The 20,428-nt window shown below is 33.5% G+C and overlaps 4 protein-coding genes and 2 long non-coding RNA genes across 7 annotated transcripts; 4 read left to right on the forward strand and 2 right to left on the reverse strand.

The window, feature by feature from the left end:
- Positions 1–563: 563 nt before the first annotated feature.
- On the reverse strand, positions 564–11,244 carry LOC115703692 (uncharacterized). 2 transcript variants are annotated; one of them, XR_009685736.1, is made up of 4 exons: positions 9,666–9,880; positions 6,550–7,046; positions 2,757–2,896; positions 564–1,049 (listed from the first exon to the last, which is right to left on the reverse strand). It is a non-coding gene; the product is annotated as an uncharacterized LOC115703692 (long non-coding RNA). The 2 variants fall into 2 exon arrangements; XR_004009252.2 differs by lacking the exons at positions 564–1,049; positions 2,757–2,896 and having other exon boundaries at positions 5,651–7,046; positions 9,666–11,244.
- Positions 7,868–8,735, forward strand: LOC133033590 (phosphatidylglycerophosphate phosphatase 1, chloroplastic/mitochondrial-like). Its single transcript, XM_061108512.1, has 2 exons — positions 7,868–8,441; positions 8,533–8,735. Exons 1-2 carry the CDS (start codon positions 8,267–8,269, stop codon positions 8,628–8,630), a joined length of 273 nt encoding a protein of 90 aa, XP_060964495.1. The 5' UTR covers positions 7,868–8,266; the 3' UTR covers positions 8,631–8,735.
- Positions 8,913–9,218, forward strand: LOC133033592 (uncharacterized). Its single transcript, XR_009685739.1, has 2 exons — positions 8,913–8,963; positions 9,116–9,218. It is a non-coding gene; the product is annotated as an uncharacterized LOC133033592 (long non-coding RNA).
- A 2,237-nt stretch (positions 11,245–13,481) lies between the features above and the next one.
- On the forward strand, positions 13,482–14,424 carry LOC115710774 (uncharacterized). The gene is made up of 2 exons (XM_061110706.1): positions 13,482–13,864; positions 13,971–14,424. The coding sequence occupies exons 1-2, from the start codon at positions 13,482–13,484 to the stop codon at positions 14,422–14,424; spliced, it is 837 nt and encodes a 278-aa protein (XP_060966689.1).
- Positions 14,425–14,487: 63 nt separating this feature from the next.
- On the forward strand, positions 14,488–15,781 carry LOC115707199 (uncharacterized). The gene is made up of 3 exons (XM_061110708.1): positions 14,488–14,760; positions 14,951–15,535; positions 15,620–15,781. Exons 1-3 carry the CDS (start codon positions 14,488–14,490, stop codon positions 15,779–15,781), a joined length of 1,020 nt encoding a protein of 339 aa, XP_060966691.1.
- Positions 15,782–17,174: 1,393 nt separating this feature from the next.
- LOC115707731 (uncharacterized) lies at positions 17,175–20,274 on the reverse strand. Its single transcript, XM_030635765.2, has 3 exons — positions 20,016–20,274; positions 18,746–18,949; positions 17,175–17,708 (listed from the first exon to the last, which is right to left on the reverse strand). The coding sequence occupies exons 2-3, from the start codon at positions 18,929–18,931 to the stop codon at positions 17,517–17,519; spliced, it is 378 nt and encodes a 125-aa protein (XP_030491625.1). The 5' UTR covers positions 18,932–18,949; positions 20,016–20,274; the 3' UTR covers positions 17,175–17,516.
- Positions 20,275–20,428: the final 154 nt, after the last annotated feature.

Here is a 20,428-nt window from a genome sequence, read left to right on the forward strand (position 1 = left end):
ACTTGGCTTGGTCCATTTTCTTGCTAATTTTTTGTTTGGTATTGTTCCTGAAACCAAAGTGAGCAATTTCTTTTGAAATATTGTTGATTCTGATGATGCCACTTTTAAGCAATTCCCATATAGTAAACTTTTATGGGAAAAATCTCGTCATTCAATGAGATTAAGTCTACCATATGGGAATTGCTTAAAAGTGGCATCATCTGAATCAACAACATTTCAAAAGAAATTGCTCACTTTGGTTTCAGGATCAGTACCAAACTAAAAATTAGCAAGAAAATGGACCAAACCAAGTTTGACCATATTCACATCCCCTTTTGCTCTCTTATGAATGAAAACATTCCTAACTTCTTTTTTGTTATCAAACCCTTACTTTCCTTAAAAAATACTTTCTTCAAACTCTCATTCTTCTCAACAAAGATAGATTCATCATCGTTACCATGACATTTCAATCCAGTAATCAAGGAAAATTCCTCTATCGAGAACCGTACCATAGTCCCATTTATCCTAAACCAAAAATCAACATCTTCAGACATCGAATAGACCTCTTTCAACATGATGTGATGTACTAACTGAGCTTGAAATTTAAGATCCTTTGAAAATTGTAAAAAAATGTCCAAAAGGTGTTTGCTTTAAATAGCTCATTTTGTTTATTAGTAAAAGTAGTGTCCAGGTCAGAAATTACAGAGAGATTATTGAAAGGCTAAACTTTTGTTCCAAATCGCTTTGTTTGGAAAATCATATATTGAGGAACCTGCAGAAATTAACAAAAGTAACATGGTACATCATTAAAAGTAAGCTACAATAATAGGGAAAAAATTAGGTAAATTTAAATCTAAATAAATAGAGGCATCAAATTAGTCTAATCTAAGATGAATAGCATTAAATTTTAACATAAAACCTTGTTCCATTTTGAAGTTTCACCAATGCACTTCTTTTTAACACCTAGCCTTTTAACACCATGAGTAGAAGAAGGGGATTGTGTATTTGTAGATGTTTTCTTCATAGGAGATTCAAAATCAGATGAAGACATTCTCTAAATGATTAATGGCCTGAAAAATAAAAATAAAAAGTAGCTGACATTAGAATCTTATTAAACAACATTTGAATAACATATGATTAGTTCAATGGCTTAGATCTCCATTATACTCCATTCAATTATATACCATTTATTTATACATTTCCCTACACGTAATAAATACTACTTTTAAATTATAAAAAATATTAACACACACAACCTAATAGGCTCATTAACATTATTTAGACTATATATAATACAACACACTTAACCATATTCAAATGAAAACTACCAAGTTACTTTTTGAAGCAATATAAAAGCCTAACAATGAACTAATAGGTGACTTTTTTTAAGACATGATTTTTTGTCACCTGCTAAAACGGTGAATGACTCTGCCACTAGCCCGAGATATTCAAATGTAAAGTACCAGGTTACATTCAGATGCAATATAAAACCCTAAGATTGAACTTGCAGGTGACTTTTTTGAAGACATAGTATTTTTTTGCTATAAATTGCAACCACAACAAAACAAACACAACCATATTCAAATGTAAAATTCCAGGTTACATTGAGAGGCATTATAAAACCCTAAGATTAATTTCCCAAAATGCCATGATATATGCCAAAGAGCAAGTGGCTGGCTATGTGTGCAAAGCACGCACATCACACACATTTATCACAAACGCTTCTAAAAATAATAAAATATCGTAGAAGGCCAAAAAAAAAAAACAAGTTGAACTTAGATTCCACATTCAACAAAAATAAGAACACTCAGCTAAAGATTAATCGCCCTTTAAAAATTCCTTCTTTCGTTAACAAATAATTTAAAAATCTAATCCATGAACATACTAACATGATGTGTATAACCCAATAAATATATATGTGTGAAAGAAACACTAACCATGAAGAGAAGCTCCAAGATATAGGGTTTTATACTTAAATCATTTACAGTAGTTTTTTTTTAAAAAAAAAAAAAAAACCAAACGCGATTCAAAAACTGACAGAGCAAACTAAATAAATATTACAAAATAAAATGTTCCCTAACAATATATGAAAGTAGAATCACTATCAGATTGAGGAAATCAAATATGCTGAGCGAAGCAACTTTGTCGTTTTCATCTTACCTGGCCTCTGTTTGGTTGCTGAGAAAATTTGAGTTAAGTCTGAAAAATTAATTTATAATATACAAAATAAGATATTGGCGTTATCAGAAGGGTAATAGCCAATGAGTTGATAACTACTCTTCTTCCCAACCTAAAATCATTCTTGGACACCGATATGATGACCCAATATGACCATCCAAGCAAAACTAGCAAATATTTATGTATATTTTTTAGACAAAATAAAGAAAAAGCAAAAAAATTAATAACAAATATAGTGGGATTAGCTCCTAACTTTCTCAATAACCAAACACAGTCTGAAGATTGAGTTATTCAAATAAGCCAAAACCCACATAAGCAAATGATTAGTTATAAACTTTTTTAAAAACGGTAACCAACATAAACAACTACTCTTTCAGATAAATTTCTAGGAGCAGAAACCAAGCATACAAGAAATTCCGACTTTGTTTGTGTTTCTCAACAACCAAGAAATTACAATCCAAACAAAACAAAAGCAGATCATTTTGTTTGATTATGGTCTCAAATTCCTTTAATGTGTTTCTCAGTAAGCAATCGAATCAATCCACCACAATGTTAAAATGGGAGAATAGTAAGGTAAGAAGTAGAGTGTGGAATCGAACCTGAGCAACCAAATCTCCGCCTGAAAACTCGATTCGCCTGGGGAAAACTTGCGCCACCAACTCTGCCGGAATCGAACCACTAGCTTCGCCGGAAAAGGGAATCGAACCCTAACTCCGATTGAGAAGAAAATCACACCTGCCTGAGAAGGAAATGGTAAATAGAGAGGTGAAGATGGGAGCAGCCTGAGAAGGAAATGGAAAACGGAGAGGTGAAGATGGGAGAAGACGGAGTGAAGAAACTAGAAAACCACTAGTTTTCTATATCTAGAAAAAAAAATAAAAGAAACTTAAAAACATGAAAAAAAAATCATATAATAATTTAAAATAAAAATATACCATAACTTACTTAAAACTAAAATTTATCCATATATATCTAAATATTTAATAAAAATTCATAGTACAACTTTAATTTTATATTTTTAACATTTTCTTTTGGGTGTGTACATGGCTGTTTTCACTCTACTTTTCTTATCTCTGCCATGATGAACAAAAATGGGTATAAGGGTATTGGTCTTCTACTGATGAACGTAAAACAAAGACCATTAGCAGATAATTTCATTGAGAAATAAATGTATTAATTTCCAAATAACAAAGAAATAAAATAGGGCTATTTACAAAAATATGGGAAAATGAAGATAAGTTTTGATATATATGGCATAAATACTTAATTACACTAAATATGGCATTTTTTAAAAAAAACTTACAAATATGGGAAAAAGTCATGATGAATGCCATAAAAAACTTTAAATTTGTGTTTCTTTTTATTTTTTTTTCCTTTTTTAAAAAATAAAACACAAAAATAAATAAAAAATAATTTCAACTGTAGATGCTATTTTTTTTACAGATTTTAAACTACTATTTGTTTTTTTTTTCTTTGTTTTTTGTTAAAAACTAATTTTTCATTAAAAGCAGCAGGAAAAAAAAAACCAGTTTCATCAACATCATCCTGAAAAAAAAAATAATATAAAAAATTATAATCCAAAAATAGTACAAACTTTAAAAATCAATTCCATCAACATTGAAAGAAACTAATAATTTCATTAAAAGAATTGAAAAAATAATTTCTTTAAGTTATTACAAATTTTTTATTTTAAGTTACTTTTTTATTATTTTGTTTTTAGGTTCGAAACTTACACTTATATTTTTTTAAAAAAATTATTGGTATGCATTGTGTGTTATTTTGATTCTATTTGTCATTAGTATTTTTTTTTTTTTTTTGTATTTGTGTGTGTGTTTTTTATTTGATTGTCTGATGAAACTGGTTTCAGTTAACTTCATTATAACATTTATATTTTGTTATGATTTTTTATAGCGTCAAAACTGGTTTCACAGGTCGAAACTGGTGTCATAGGTTTAACTGTTATGTAATAGGGTTGCTCCATTTTTATGATATTATTGTATATTTTTTTAGTTTGTATAAAACCAGTTTTATTATTGTATGATATTTGAACAACAATTTTTATTTTATTTTAAATAATCAGTTTCTGACACACATTTTATTTTATTATTTTCATAATTAGTTTTTTTTTAAGTAACTAGTTTTCATAACTGGTTTTTTTTTACTGTTGGTTTTTAATTGTTTGTTTTTATTTTGGTTGTTTTACTAACTGGTTTTTCACATTCCACTATTTTTTTTTTGTTATTCTTTTATGGTTTTTATTGTATTTTTGTCTCTTTAATTTTCTTTGTTTCTCTTTGCTGCATATTGTATGTTTAAATCAACTCTGATTTTTGAGTAAACAAATAAAAAATTAAATGCCAGAATAAAGAATGAAGTTAGAAGTTTAGTTATGATGTATTGATATAAAATTTATATGTTCGAAACTGATTTTAAATTTAGTATCGTTTGTAAAAGTTTAGTTATTAGGCATTGTATATTTTTTATTATGTTATTGATGAAACTATTTTTTTTTTGCCTCTTTTAATGAAATAATTAGTTTCTTTTAATATTGATGAAACTAATTTTATGATTTTGTATTGTGTTTTTTTCAGTAGAAAAAACCAGTTTTTTTTTTTTTTTGTGTATTTATGCCATATTATCTCTTATTTTATTAAAAGCAGTAAAAAAAACTAGTTTTATCAACATCATACTGAAAAATATAATACAAAAAATTATAATCTAAAAATGATACAATAACATCATAAAATGGAGAATCCCCATTACAGAACCCTCAAACCTGTGAAAGTAAATTTGAACTTATGAATCCTGTGAAACTAGTTTTGATCTTATGAAAAATCATAACAATACATAAATGATAAACAATGAATATAACTGAAACCGGTTTTATCTGTCAACCAAAAAAAAAATACTAACATATATAATCAAAACAACACACAATGTACCATAATTATTCAAAAAAAAAAAAAATACAAGTGTAAAAACCATTTTCGAACTTAGAAACAAAATAATAAAAACAAAATTAAAATAAAAGTAATATCATAAAATGGACCAACCCCATTATAGTACCCTCAAAACCTGTAAAACTAATTTTAAATCTGTGAATCTTGTGAAACCAGTTTCGAAGATGTGAAAAATCCATAAAAATAAACTAAAATCAAATCTCTCATGAATTTTTTTTTTTCATCAGATACCATTCTTATTCATTGCTTTGTGAAAAGAAAAATAAATGGCCCTACATTATTTGGGAACCAAAAAATCATAGCAGTTACTATGTTGATGCCTAGGAGGAATTCAAACCTCAAGTTTTTTAGTTTGTTAAGGGCAAACCAGGTGCCTAACTGTTGAATTTTTCAAACCAAACTATTAAAGATAATTAACTCATCTTAGTCCATTCCAAAGGTAGTCATTTTCTACCAAATTATCTTTTGTCAAGACTTTAGCATAATCAACATATTTCTCATCTTCTATATAAATAAAAGTAAAACCTGTAAAATCAAATAATTAGAACACCAAAGATAAACCACAATCATACTCATGACCAAGTTAATTTTTACATTGTAAACATTAAGGAAATCTTTTTTTTCCTTTTTTTTCCTTTTTTTTCCCCTAGTTCTTTCAAAAAGAAGAACCTTTTCTCCTACATTTGTCTGGAGTAGGAGAACAAATATGACTGCTCCTTCCACGACTTTGGCAACCTCTACCATAGATCCTCCGACAGTTCCGACGGTAAATTCGATGTTGCCGATTGGAAATGTCTAGACGAGATACAAGCATTCACCGGAGCTAATAGCGGTTGGGCGAGAATCTATTGGTCGCTGGAGCTATCTTCAACTACCGAAGCTAACAATAATCGGAGCAAAAATCGGCCACTGAAGAAAGAGAAGAAAGAGAGAGGCAGCAGCTAAGAGATAAACAACTTTGAAAGAATTAGGGTTTGACTTAGAAAAAATACAAAAGCATATTAATATGGTATTCAAAACTAATAATAACATAAATATGGCATAATATATACCATATATAAGTTTGAAAATAAAAAAATGCCATACAAAATGGCCAAACTTAAAATTGCCATATTTATGTAAAAATATTTTAAAATACCATATTAGGTGTAATTTCTAATAGTAAGGAACTCAAAATTGAAACTATTATGAAATGTGCAGTTAGTATGGATGTTATTTGACCAAAAAAGTGCGGATTGAATGGATGAATACCAATACTTCCCATTTAAGTTACGAAGAAAAAAAATACTGATTTCTCTTTCTGAGAGAGAATACGGATCCCTCTAAAGCTATAAAAAGGCAAATTAAAAACTAATATAATTTTGTCATGCATAAACAAGAATTATTCTGGCTTTTTTTTTTACTTATAAATTAAATTTCAACATTTTCATACCACCACTCTTCCCTTTGTTGTTTCCATTTCCAGTCTTTCTTCCTTTGTTGAACATCTGAGTGGAAGGTTCAGTCGCTCTGGATGGATTATGACTCAGCAAATGCTTCACATCAAGTACACCTTTTCTAAAAACACCTTGACTTGACTTCAGAACTCTGTCCTCTGGCCGACGACGCTTCACATCGGATCTTTTCCCACCAAATCGACCGAGAATCAACCTCTCTTGAAGCATTTTCTGTTCTCTTTCCTTCTGTTTTTTCATCTTCGGTTTTGCTACACTAAGAGGTAATCTCTATTCTCTGTTGTTTTGAAGGCTTTCCCCAAGGGAAACCACCTTCCTATTCTCAAATTCCTTCTTCTCCTTCCATGTCATATGCGAGTAACCCAAAAGCTCAATATCTTTCATAATATTCTTGAGGTCTATTCTTTCGTCTTTTCCCTCATCACGCTTGGACATCTTTGCTTTGCCTTTGAAAGGAGCCATCAGGCCTGCGTTACTGAAAAATCAATGGAGAAAATTTGGGAGATTAGGGTTTCTACCTTTCACTGTGGATTTGATAATCATGAATGATACTCAAAATTGAAACTATTAGTAAACTAAAAACACACCAATGAACAATCACATTATCCAAAATTCCTTAATGAATGAAAATTATGCTTACAAGCATGACCTAAATAAATAAAATTCCTTTTCCATATTTTCTCCCAATTATCAAACAGTGCACAGTATGAATTTAAGTTCCAATAGTTTGTAAAAACTAAAAACATATTATAAAAGAAAAATCATCAAAGAGTTGACAATGCAAGAAGACTACCAGACCGATTGAATAACGCTGTTTGTTTGTTTTGTTTTTTTTTTTTTGAAATTCGATAACACTGTCTTAATCATATTATATATCTATTCTATATAATTATAATTGAAATTCTTTTATGAGAAATTGATGGGTGACTTTTTATTTTTATTTAATAAAATAATAAAATATTATTTATATATAATAAAATAATAATAAAACAAATCCTATTAATATTTAAATTGATATTTAAACTCATATTAAATATCACAACCCATTTAAAAAAAAAAAACAACCATAGATTTGATACGGAGTCATCCCCGATTGAGAGCTTTTTTTTTTTTTTAACAAATCTCCGATTGAGAGTTGGTAAAAGAGCTTTTCCACGATTAAGGGTGGAAGCTTAAAAAAATTCAATTGAAACTTTTAATCGTTGCCAACGCTAATGCCGATTGAGGGTTGGTTTCGCAGTTCGCCAAGGCCGATGATGATGATAAAGACGACAATTTGGGGTTTGATACCTGCCAATTGCTAAGCTCTTATCATTCAAAAATAATTCAAGTAGCAACTTCGCTGCTATTCCGGTGATGCTTTCATCTCAATTTCTCTTTTTCTTTTTTCCCGTTCAAGGACTTTAAATTTTCGATCATTATTTTTCTTTAAATGTGAAACAAATTAAAGGTGGATATAATCGATGAATATGGATGGGTGCAGTATATGATGAGCACTTAAATTGAAATACAATTCTTGATTAAGCCAGTGTTAGCATGAACAAAATTGGAGAACTCCAAGAAGGAGATGATGTCGCCATTCGGTGTCGATCTCAGACTTATCGGTTGTACCGAAACCAAGATTTTTGAGTGACTCATCCCTAATATTATCAGGTGTGAATTCAACATATATCATCAGTTGTAACGAAATCAAGTATGTACATTGATTGGTTTGAACTTCGTAAAAGGAAATTCAAGGATGTTGTGTTTGATAAAGATAATACAATCACTGCCCCTTATCAATTGAATCTTTGGGCTGCTCTTGCCTCCTCGTTGGACGAGTGTAAAGCACTCTTCAGACCCAATATTGCAGTGTTCAGCAATTCTGCTGGTAATTTCCTTTCTAAATTTGTTAAAAGGTTTCATGTTCGTGCTGCTATTTTTCTTCAATATAAAGTTATATTTTTTTATTTTTTTGTTAGGGTTGTATGAGTATGTCCATGATGGTTCAGAAGCTAAGGCACTTGAAAAGGCTATTGGAATTAAAGTTATAAGGCATAGTCAGTATTTCTTTTCTTAATTGAAGATTTTAATCTGCTGCAAGCTTTTACGTTTATTAGATTTTCTAACTTTTAGACTCTATACTGATTCATTAGGTCAGGACCCCTCTGGTGTTGGGAGCCAAATTTTAACATGAAGTGCTGACTTTTCTTAGTTTTTTATGTGGTTATTTTAATATTTAATCTATAGGAGTGAAGAAATCAGCTGGTACGACTGGAGAAGTTGAGAAACACTTTGGAAGTGAAGCATCCCAACTTATTATGGTAGATCAGAATAAGACTCATTGAATTGTTGTTAGCTGGACTAATACAATCATATTCTAAGCATCCACTTCTTCTACATCTTCATTGAGGTTCATATTCTGTTTACTTTCAATCTGCTTCTCATTTTTTTCGATTTCGAAGCTTGAATCTCGCTATTTTTGTTTCTTTATCTTGATCATATATTGTTTTTATATGTATGAATACTGAGATTTCTATGATAATCTTTAGTTTTGACCATTAGGTGGGACTGATGTAGATTCCAGTGAGTAGTGAAATGACTGTTGCTATTGGACACTATTATTGGTGATGCTTGATTGAGAGCTCATTCTTCTTAATTTTGTTTTTCTTGAGGTATAGCTAGCACTAAACACACTATTTAATCTGGATTTTTTTTTCTATATTATTTATGATTTTCAGTGGATTTTAGCTAGAAATTATGTTACTTCAAATGATAATTTAGACTGAATTTTGCACATTTAACTTGGATACAATTGAGAAAGATGTGGATTTGCTGCCCCTTTGAGTAGTCAAATGAATATTAACAATTTCATATCTGACTTAGTTAGGGGGCAAAGATTAATTCAATACAAAAGAGGTCACGAACTATTATGGTGACCTTTAGTTTTCTTTTTTACAATTTTTACAGTTACATATATAGCGACTAACATAAAACTATGCATACGTGTCTTGCACGTAACTTTCTTCTAGTATATATATATACATTGTATATATAATTTAACATTAAACTTAAAGAACTGAAGTGAAGTTTGAAGAAGAGAGAAAGATGATACCTAAGACACACGAGGAGGAGTACGGGACTGGATGTTAGAGAGGAGGCAGCAGTGCCTCGCCGGACTGAGCCGGCCGCAGGGATGAGAACTCGCCGGAGGAGATGATGAGATTCGATTCAGGGAAGGGATGAGAGTGGGTATGTCTTCTTCTCCTCTTCTGCTTTTGGTTTGGGGGCCAATTACATTTACAGTTACTATTGGGTTATTTATTATTGGAAAATTCTTTAATAGACCCTTTTAAAAGGGGTAAGTTGAAAAATATCTTTTTATTAAACAATTAATCAAATTTACCTCTAGTTTTATATTTATTTGAAATATACCTCTTTTTATATGTATTGTACCCAAAATACCCTGACATAAGAGAGTCACATGGAGAGTATCTTGAAGTGACATGGGCAAAATTGGTACAATGTTTAAAAAAAGAAGTAAAAATGATAGACTTTAAAAAAGAGGGTAAAAATAAAAGAGGACATTATAAAAAGGGTATAGAGTATAATTTCCTCCTTTTAAAAACTCATTAATACTTAATTGGTCCAAATTTTAGAAAATTATTGTATTGAATTAAAATTTAATTTGAATTAGTCAAATTCTATTATTGTAATTTGGTTAATTTGGTTCAAGGGAAACATTTATACACACCTTTAATTATTATTACTAAATCATGATATAAATTCGATTACTGATATAAAGAAGAGTGCTAAGCAGCCTCTACTTTAATAATAAATGTCATTTTATTTATTATAAATTTGTTACATTTATCTCATAGTAATTAAATTATTCTATGGGTTATTTGCGGCAAAACCCCCTAAAGTAGAGAGGTTTTTGCACATAACCCCTAAATCTAAAATTTTGGTGGTAATACTACCTAAACCACTGGTCCGTTAGCAAATACACTCCCCCGTCTAACTGACCCCGTTTTCTGCTTATGTGGCTGGCTAGCCCAAGTGCCCAATCAGCAAATCCATATTACGTGGCATTGTACCGTTTAAAACCTAGGTGTTTAACTGAAAATTAAAATTTAATTAAAACAATAACTAAATAAAATCAAATACCCCATTAAACACAAATCCACTTTAAACAGTTTCAAGCCAGGGGAAATGAAATTTAAAAAAAAAAACTTTATGAATATAAATCGACAAACCAAGTAAGCTTAAGACAAACAACCCAGAAGAAACATTCATCTCAAAAAAAAAAAAAAACAAGCACAACCCAGAAACCAGAGCTGGTGGAGGAGAAATGAAACACGAACCAGTGTAAGGATAGAACCCCAAACCGTTTTTTGCGAAATCGAGAGAAGTCGAAGACACTGTTTGGAAATAAAAGGGAACACAAACCCGAACCACTGTAAGAACCACAAACCCATTATCGAAAAATCAAAGGAAACCCAAAAACACGGCATAGAAGTTGAAGAGGAAGACTGAGAAAGCAGAAGTGGTTGATGAAATGGCTTTTCGTCGTCGGAACAGGGACGATGCTCCTCCAGACTACGGTAAGTGATTTTTTCTTGTAATAGTGTTTAGGGTTTTGAAAAATGTTGGGTATAAGTGTGCTGGATTTATAGTGGCTTTTAATTCTGGTAGTGGAGTTAATAATAGTTAGGTTGTGGGGTTTGTTGAATTGTGGTCCATACACAGGTCAAGCGGGTAGATAGATATTAAAGTATTGCACTTTTGGGTAAAAACGAAGTAGTCAAAGGCTGTTAGGGAATCTTATGCCTTTGTCTTCTGCAAAAGGAACATTTGCACATGTTTTTTTTTTTTGTCTGTATGTATGATGTGGGGGGGCTAAATGTTTAGGGGGTTTTGTCAAATATTTGGGTAAAGTTGTTAGGTTTTGCCTAGTAAACATCCACCATTAACTCTAGTTTATGTTGCAGGTTTGAATTCGGATAATTTCACAGTGAAATTATTCCATGGGGGGTTCTGGTATACCCGTTGTGGCAATAAGATGTATGAGGGTGGTGAAATTGCATATTTTGATCACTGTGGGTTTGAAGGGTTCAACAAGTTGCATTTGGAAGAGATGGTTGTGGAATTGGGATACCAGTTCCCATTTGGATTTCTATTTAAGCCTAAAGGGAAACACCTAAATATGGGATTCAAGGTAGTTGAACAAGAGGAAGTGGAAATGTTGTTGGATGATTTGAGGTCCGGAAGCTACAGGGAGGCTGCTATATACTTGATACTGCCAGATCCAACATTTGCATTGGATTGGCATTTCTCTGAGGATGCTGTAAGGCATAATCCAGAACCACCATCTGAGAAATTGGAGAAGCACTTTGGTGGAGCTGCCATCAAACTGTGGAATTGTGGCAGATGTTGTTGTCAATCCACCTGGTCATTATGACCGCAATGACGTGTTCTACAACAAATTTGTCAAGTGGGGAGACTTAGCAGCACAGTGGGTGGATGAGGAAGTTGATTCTCGTGAGTGCAGCCCCCAACCAGGAAATACTGTTCCAGAGACAATCGAGATATCATCATCATCTGAATCTGAGTCTGAGGAAGATGATGAAAATGATGAGGAAGATGATGAAAATGATGATGAAGATGATGAACAAGATGATGGATCTAATGGAGATGAGGAGGATGACTCAGATGGGGGTGTTGATGAAGATTTTCAGGAAATGATGGCCTTTGCTGAGGAGCACTTAGCTCATCTAGATGATGATGGAGGCCTCCCAACCTTCCCTATCCTCCCACCCCCTCCTGCACCAGAAAGTCCTCCTATACCAGATGTTGCACCAGCTGCCCAGGTGAGGATTATTGTTTTTTTTTTTTTAGTATTTTGTTAGTTTTGGTTGCATTAAATTTGTTTTTCATTGCTGATAAATAATGAATAAGTTGGTATTGCAGGAATTAAGTGGGTTATCTAGTGATCCAGAAGTTGTGATTGTTGGTGTAAATGAAGGTTTTGAGACACCAAGAAGCAAAAGACTCAGAGAGAGGAGGCAGAGGAGGGTCATGCATGATTCAGTTTCAAGTGAGCAGATGCAAACTGAACATCAAATCCCATCTGAGAGTGAACCAGACATTATATCCCAACCTGCATACGAGTTTCCAGAATTTGATTTTGCATCCCAATCCCAACCTGAACAGATGCAAACTGAGCATCAAATTGAGCATGAAGCAGCACCCACAAGTGTGCCTGTGGCAGTTGCAGCACAACAAACACAGCAAATGGTTAGAAGTTGTGGAGTTGCATTTTATATATTTGAAACCCTGCAATAAGTAAAAGACACACAGATTCATTTGATATTGTGTTGTGTTTGATTTACATGAGTCACCAAGGAGTAGAAGACAGAGACTAAGGAGGATGTCTGCCCACCATACTGCAACTCAAACAACACCACAATCTGAGGCTGCAACAGAACCCCAAAATGAACCAGAAATTGCAAACCAAAATGAACCACAACAGTCAACTCAAAATACAGCACCACAACCTGAAGCTGCAACAGAACCTGCCCAAAGTGTACCTGTAGCAGTAGCAGAACAAATGGTTAGAATTTATTGTATATTGATTTTATAGATTTCAAAGCATTAAATAAGTAAAAGACACACAATCTGGAAATGCTAATGTGTAACATTTGATTTACAGGAGTCACCAAGGAGTAGAAGACAGAGACTTAGGAGGATGAGACCCCAATGTGCAACCCAAAGAACACCCCAACCAGCACCCCAAACTGCACACCAAATTGCAAGAACACCCCAACCAGTACCCCAAACAGTACCCCAACCTGAAGTAGAACACCAAAATGAACCCCAAACTGCAAACCAAATAGCCTAGACAGTACCCCAATCTGAAGCTGAGTTTGAAATGCATGAGGAGGAGTACAATGGTGAACCAAATGTGGAGTTGAATGAGAATGTGCAACCTCAAGATTGTGGCTGGTGGGGAAGGCACACTGAGTTGGTGCATGATAATGCTGATGACAGTGATATTGGTGATGAAGTTGAAATGGGGAGTGTGCATAGTGATAAAGAGAATGAAGCAGCCACACCTCATAAGATTCCATTTAACCCTGAGACAAACACAGAGGATGTGGACTTCAAATGTTATATGGAATTTGCAACAATTGACTTGTTAAGGAAGACTGTTAGGGAACACTTCATTCACAACAACAAGGAGTACATACTGTTGGCTAATGACAGGCAGAAATTCAGGGTGAAATGTAAGGCAGAAGGATGCCCTTGGATGTTGTATGCACATGTCAAACAAGATAGGACAACATTCAGGGTCAACAAAGTTAAGCAACCACATGAGAATTGTGGTATTGTTCTGGATAACAAGCATATTAATGCACAGTGGCTGGCAACTCACTTCAAAAACCAGTTCAGAGTACATCCAAACATGGATTACAAGGCATTTCAGGAGATCACAAAGGACACCAAATATTCAAAGTGCAGTTATTTACAGAGCTAAAGACCAAGTGAGAAAGGAACTTGAAGGCTCAGTCATTGAGCAATATGCTATGCTGGAGGACTACTTCAAGCAACTTCTGGAAACCAATCCAGGTACCACTGCTAAGCTCAAATGTGAGATGCAAGGTGACCATAGAATCTTTCAAAGGTGTTATGTGTGTCTACATGCATGTAAAGAAGATTTTAAACAAGGATGCAGGCCATTTATAGGGTTGGATGGGTGCTTTCTGAAAGGATACAGTAAAGGTATCTTACTTGCTGCAATTGGGATTGATGCATCAAATTCCATCTTCCCAGTAGCCTATGCCATCACTGAGAAAGAGACAACCAACAGCTAGACTTGGTTTTTAGAGCTGCTGAAGGATGACTTGGATCCCATTCAGCCACAGTCATTCACTTTTATGAGTGACAGGCAGAAGGGGCTTCAAAATGCAGTGGACACAGTTTTCAATAGTCCTGACAGTAGGTTTTGTGTCAGACATATGCATGAAAATTTCAAAAAACTGTTTCCTGGTCTACTGCTAAAACAACTTGTGTGGAATGCTGCAAGAGCCACTATTCCTGCAGAGTTTGATATGAGGATGGATGAGATAAAGAAAATCAACACAAGTGCATACAATTGGCTGGCAGCAAAGAACCCATCAGAATGGACAAAAGCACACTTCAAAGAGGAGGTTAAATGTGATATGTTGCTGAACAATATTTGTGAAAGCTTCAACAAAGCAATCATTGATGCAAGGGACAAACCAATAATTACTCTGCTAGAATCTATCAGGTAACATTTTCAGTGATTTCTAAGTAATGGCAGTTAGTAATTAATTGTTTTAATTTTTGCATTCTCACTTAGTCATGCTATTTTTGCAGGCACTGGTTAATGTGTCGTTTTACCAAAAAAAGAGAGAGAGTTTGCCTAGATGGAGACATACTATACACAACAACATCATCAAGATTATTGCAAAGGAAACAGAAGTTGCTAAACGGTGTGGAGTATCAAGAGCAAATGCAACTATGTTTCAAGTTCAGACGAATCCAGGAGGTTGCAACACTGTGGACTTAGAGAAGAAAACATGCACCTGTAGGAAGTTTCAGTTAACAGGCATACCTTGTGGACATGCCTTAGCTGCAATTTGGATGTGCAACCATAATTCCCATCTCTATGTACACCCTTATTATAGCAAAGAGGCTTTCGAAAAGAGTTATGCACACACAGTTTTCCCAATCCCAAGTCTTGACAAGTGGCCAAAAACAGGTCAAAACCCAATCCTTCCTCCTGGAGAAAACATTTTGCCAGGCAGGCCCAAGAAAAAAAGAAGAAGAAGTGTTGATGAGCCACCGCCTCCAGCTACCTCAACTGCGAGAAGAACTGGTGCAATTATGCATTGTGGAAAATGCAAGCAACCTGGACATAATAGGAGGTATTGCCCGAATGATGCAGCACCTCAGGCACAGGTATGAATTTGTCTAAACCTTACTTTGTTGGTTTTGGTATTAGTTTTTACTTGCCAATAATGATTCAATACTTCAGTTTTTTAGGGTCCAAAGAAAAAAGGAGGCAGACCACCCATCCAAAATCCAACCAAGGAAACTCTAAAGAGAAGGAAAAGAATGGAAAAGGAAAAAGTTAGGAAGGCTGCACAAGGTGATGGTGCTGGGCCATCTGCTCCAACAAACAATGCAGGAGGGTCTAATGCATAGGATGCACCACTTTTAAGTAGTATTTTGAATTATTATTTTGACTTAGTCCTTAGTAATGTATTAGGTATGCAAAAAACAATTAGTGCATAAGATGTTGTATTTTGAATTAGTGCACTTGATGGTGTTGAATTACAGAAACAATTAACTGTTAACCCTAATTTAGGTTCAGTTAGGTATTTTGTATTACACTGTCATGTTTGGTGCAGAAGTATGCACATAATATGAACATATGATAATTACTTATGGAAAAGGGGATTATATTAAAGCAAAAATGACTACATTTTTTACTCTTTCATTGATCAACAACAGTCACACTAACTTATCCATTCAGTTACACATCATTGTTCATGATTTGAAAAAATAAAATAACATACATATTGCAATACATATTACAAAACATCTAATATTTCCACTCCTTTGACATTCACAGGTTTGCCTTGCATTTGGATAGCCAACCATGGTGGGAGTGCTTTCATGACAACTCTCCACACATTCAGTTTGTTCTTTGTTGTTAATATAGTTCTCCACAGATTCATGTCCTTCTTTGCTGTTACAAGCTTCAGATAAATTGGAAACTTCCATCTCCAAATTTCGAATCTTCCTTAGCAGTCCAGGAATGACAACCAAGGCTCGTTCACACATGGGTGGGTCATACCACATCCAAAAATTACACCCTTGTTCTTGCTGCCACAACCAAAAAAAAATTCTGACCAGAAGAAAGAACACAAAAATTAGGGCAAATAATTAAGGCAACAGGATCTCACCTGATGGAATGAGCATCTAACGAACCTTCGCCCAGGATTCTTATTCGTCCAAGATGTTTTCATCTCTGCAACCCTAGGGGGATCACATCGGCAGAGGTGAGGTCCCGTCGACATATTCAGTAGCTTTGTTCTTCCCCTTCGACAATGGAGGATGAAACCAGGTAAGAGTACCCCAACCCTTCGAACTTTATGGACCTTAATCTTCTTCTTTGATTTCGACCCCCTTCTCTCGATTTCCTTTGATTTAAAATGGGTGTGACATCTGGGTTTGGGGTTCTGATTCTGGTAAAGTGGATTTGTGTTTAAAGGGGTATTTGATTTTATTTAGTTATTGTTTTAATTAAATTTTAATTTTCAGTTAAACACCCAGATTTTAAACGGTACAATGCCACGTAATATGGATTTACTGACTGGGCACTTGGGCTAACCAGCCACATAAGCAAAAAACGGGATCAATTAGACGGGGGAGTGTATTTGCTAACGGACCAGTGGTTTAGGTAGTATTACCACCAAAATTTTAGATTTGAGGGTTATGTGCAAAAACCTCTCTACTTTAGGGGGTTTTGCCGCAAATAACCCTTATTCTATTCATTTATATGTTGGTCAGAATGAATGTAAAATTAATTTCATACTAGTAAATAAAACACATCTACTGGGCACCAGTTATTAAAACCAATATGAACATTATCAACATTTCACCATCATATAAGAAAGCTTAATGTTAATCAAGTGTTCTGAAGAAACTCTAAGCTAATACTAATAGCAACAGTTGAAAAGTACATCAAAAATATCAGCTACCAAACAGAAAGATATCGAAAGAGACACCGCAAAAACTGTGAAAATATGTCTGTTGCTATCTCAGGAGCAAAGCAAGGTAACAAGCCTTCTTATGCTAATTTGTCTCTAAACAATCTGCCCATGAAGAATTGTGGCTGTCTGTTCTTCCTCGTGAAGAGAGCTCTATTGGTCGATTACACATTTATTGAAATGCCTTCTTTTTTGGGAGGAAAAACAATGTGCTTGTTTCCTGGGAAGGCAGTACGAGAGATGTCGACCAGGGATTTAAAACTGTATGGTTCGTGCATAGACAACTCAGACAGAACTTTCCTGTTCAGTTGAATGTTTTCTTTCATAAGCCCATGCATGAAGTTGCCATAATTAACCTGAAACAAAACATCAAGATTTTGTGATGTCTTGATAAGGAATGAAAGGCCACGAATAGCAACAAGAATCAGAGAAGAGAGTAGACTGAAGCTGCTATTTCCTGTCTTAAATATGTATCAACAGCCAATTTGAGTAAATATTCAGCTCACCAAAGTACACAAAAACTGCAAAGAAAAATGCCAAATGCTTTCCCAATAAATTTTGCAGAGCCAACACAAGTTCAGAAAAGCATTTAATTAGATAAGCATTTTGATAAGCCTCCAATAAGAATGACTTATGTTAGAACTAGAAGTTTGTGGGGCTGTTAAGTTGGGAAGATATTCTACATAGAGAGAGAGAGTGAGATTTACTCTAGAAAATTTTGGCAATATTTCAAAGAGGGGTGCCTCTCAACCTTTGTAATGTTTAAAGTATTGGTCTATACCAGCCTTGTGACTGAATAATAATGAGGAATTTCAGTAGTTCTTGTGTGTTTTGGTGTGACAAGATACTTACAATCCTATCACATTTCCTCTTCAACTATCAAACAAATTTTCTCTAGTTTTGGTTCGTCAACAATGGCTACAACGTTTACAATCAAAGGAAAATCTATCTAAAATAAAAACTCACTCTGCCTTGCTGATTCCACCATAAATCTCCAGAGTAAAATGCAAACAAGCTTTTTTAGCCACAAAAACAAAGGTAATTTACTCATCCAGAAATTGTACAAAATAGTTTATTCTCTTCATCTTCCATAGAATAGAAGTATCTCACCTCTGAAATTCCAATAATACATTTTTAATTTTATTTATAAGATACAAGTTTATTGAGCTGAATGAGTGCATTAACTAAATTATTGGTATAGTTTAGCTAAAAAGAAATTGAATACAGAATTAAGAATTAGAGCAGGATTCATTCTGAGATCAATACTACCAAACTTACATAGTAGGAAACCCTGAATCGTCCGCAATCCCTTAGGACATGTATAGACTGAGAACAAAATACAAAACTCTAATTCAAAGTTACAAATCTATGAAACAAGAAATAGAGAGTGTACCCCATGTTGGCGAGTGCCAGCGTTTATCCGCTGGATCCAGAGGGAACGCATGTCTCGCTTCTTGTTACGACGATCTCTGTAGGAATACTGCAATGCCTTTTCCACCCTCTCCCTTGCTATTCTTATGCAATTCTTGGCCCGTCCACGGAACCCCTTTGCTAGCTTAAAAATCTTACCCTTGTTCATTGTTGAAACTTCTTTTTACTGAAGAATCAAACACACAATCACTTACTTCACTACAAACTAAAATCAGTCAAAAAGTCTGAAGTTCCTTAAGTAAGATCTCTGAGGCAGTTTCACAATAAAATGCCAAAGCAGAATATATTAGCCTGCAGACTATTTCCTGAACTTAGCTCTAATAATCTAAACTAAAGTATTATGGTCCCATTTGGATAGCTTCTTATTTTGCTTATAGCTAAAAGCTTAAGATAAGTAATGCCACTGCTTATTTTTTCTCTTATAATTATTACATGAAAATTTTTTAGATGAAAAGTTTTTTTTCAAGTGTTTGAATATCAATTAAAGCTATTCTAATTTAAAAATAGCATCTCAAAAAAGATGACTCTTTAAGCTTAGCCAAACGGGCCTAAAGTCTTTAAGAAGAAGAAAGCAACTATAATTTTACGATAGAATTTTCTGATTTTTATGATTCAAATATGAGAAGAAAAAAAAGACAAAGAGAGAAGGTAATCCAATTAAACAAATCAAGGTCCAAAAGGTTTCTAAACAATTACTGTTTCTCACACAAATCTCAAGTAACACCATCTCATTTCATTGTACAACAGGGTCAGCACAAATGACTATGCTAGGAAAATAGACATACTTTCAAACCCCGAAAAAAAAAAAGTTAACCAAAAATGCTTGAATTTATTCAACATATTTCACATCACTGAAATTCCCATATTCCAAAATGAGCAACCGACTAGCCAGTTGAATTTAGTTCATAACCACATAAACTAGCAGACCTTACTCCACGTTTACAAATAATCATTAAGGAAACAAAAAAATTGTAAAATGAATGCGGAGAGGTCTACTCTCAATTATTGCTCATCCAAATATATATATAAACACCCATTTCGGCTTTTCATCAAACACCAAGAGTTCATGGTTGATACAAAAATCAGAGCCGTATATAATATTTATATATATAGATATATCTAATAATTAAAAACAACAACAATAACACATATGGGTTTAATGAAATAATATCTTTGCAAAATCTCATATCGCAATATGTTAAAGAAAAGGAAAAGTAGTTTTTGAGAGGTACCTAACACTAACACCTTAGGAGTGAATGGAAAGCAATGGCGGCTGGTATAGTTGGTGGTGAAGATGCCTCTTTTACCAACACTACTTGAATTAAGTAAGCTCCTCTTCCTTTATCTATGATCTATCTTTCCTCTGCAATTGTATGTATTACAGAAACACTCGACTCTAGTGTTCTAATGGCTGTTATCGAAAATATAGGTTTTAAATTTATTTTAGGGATTATTTCAAGAATACACAAATATAATAAAAAAATTTATAAATATACAGTTTTACGAAATTTTAAATAATTTTACAATTTTTGTGATTTTATTTACAAAAAATACAATTTTTTTATGTTATACTCCTGTTCATCTGTTGTTGATTTTTTATTATTATTCTGATGTTATTTAGATATTATTTTCATGTTATTTTTAT

The sequence above is a fragment of the Cannabis sativa genome, chromosome 1 (assembly GCF_029168945.1).
Source record: "Cannabis sativa cultivar Pink pepper isolate KNU-18-1 chromosome 1, ASM2916894v1, whole genome shotgun sequence".
Taxonomy (NCBI): Eukaryota; Viridiplantae; Streptophyta; class Magnoliopsida; order Rosales; family Cannabaceae; genus Cannabis; species Cannabis sativa.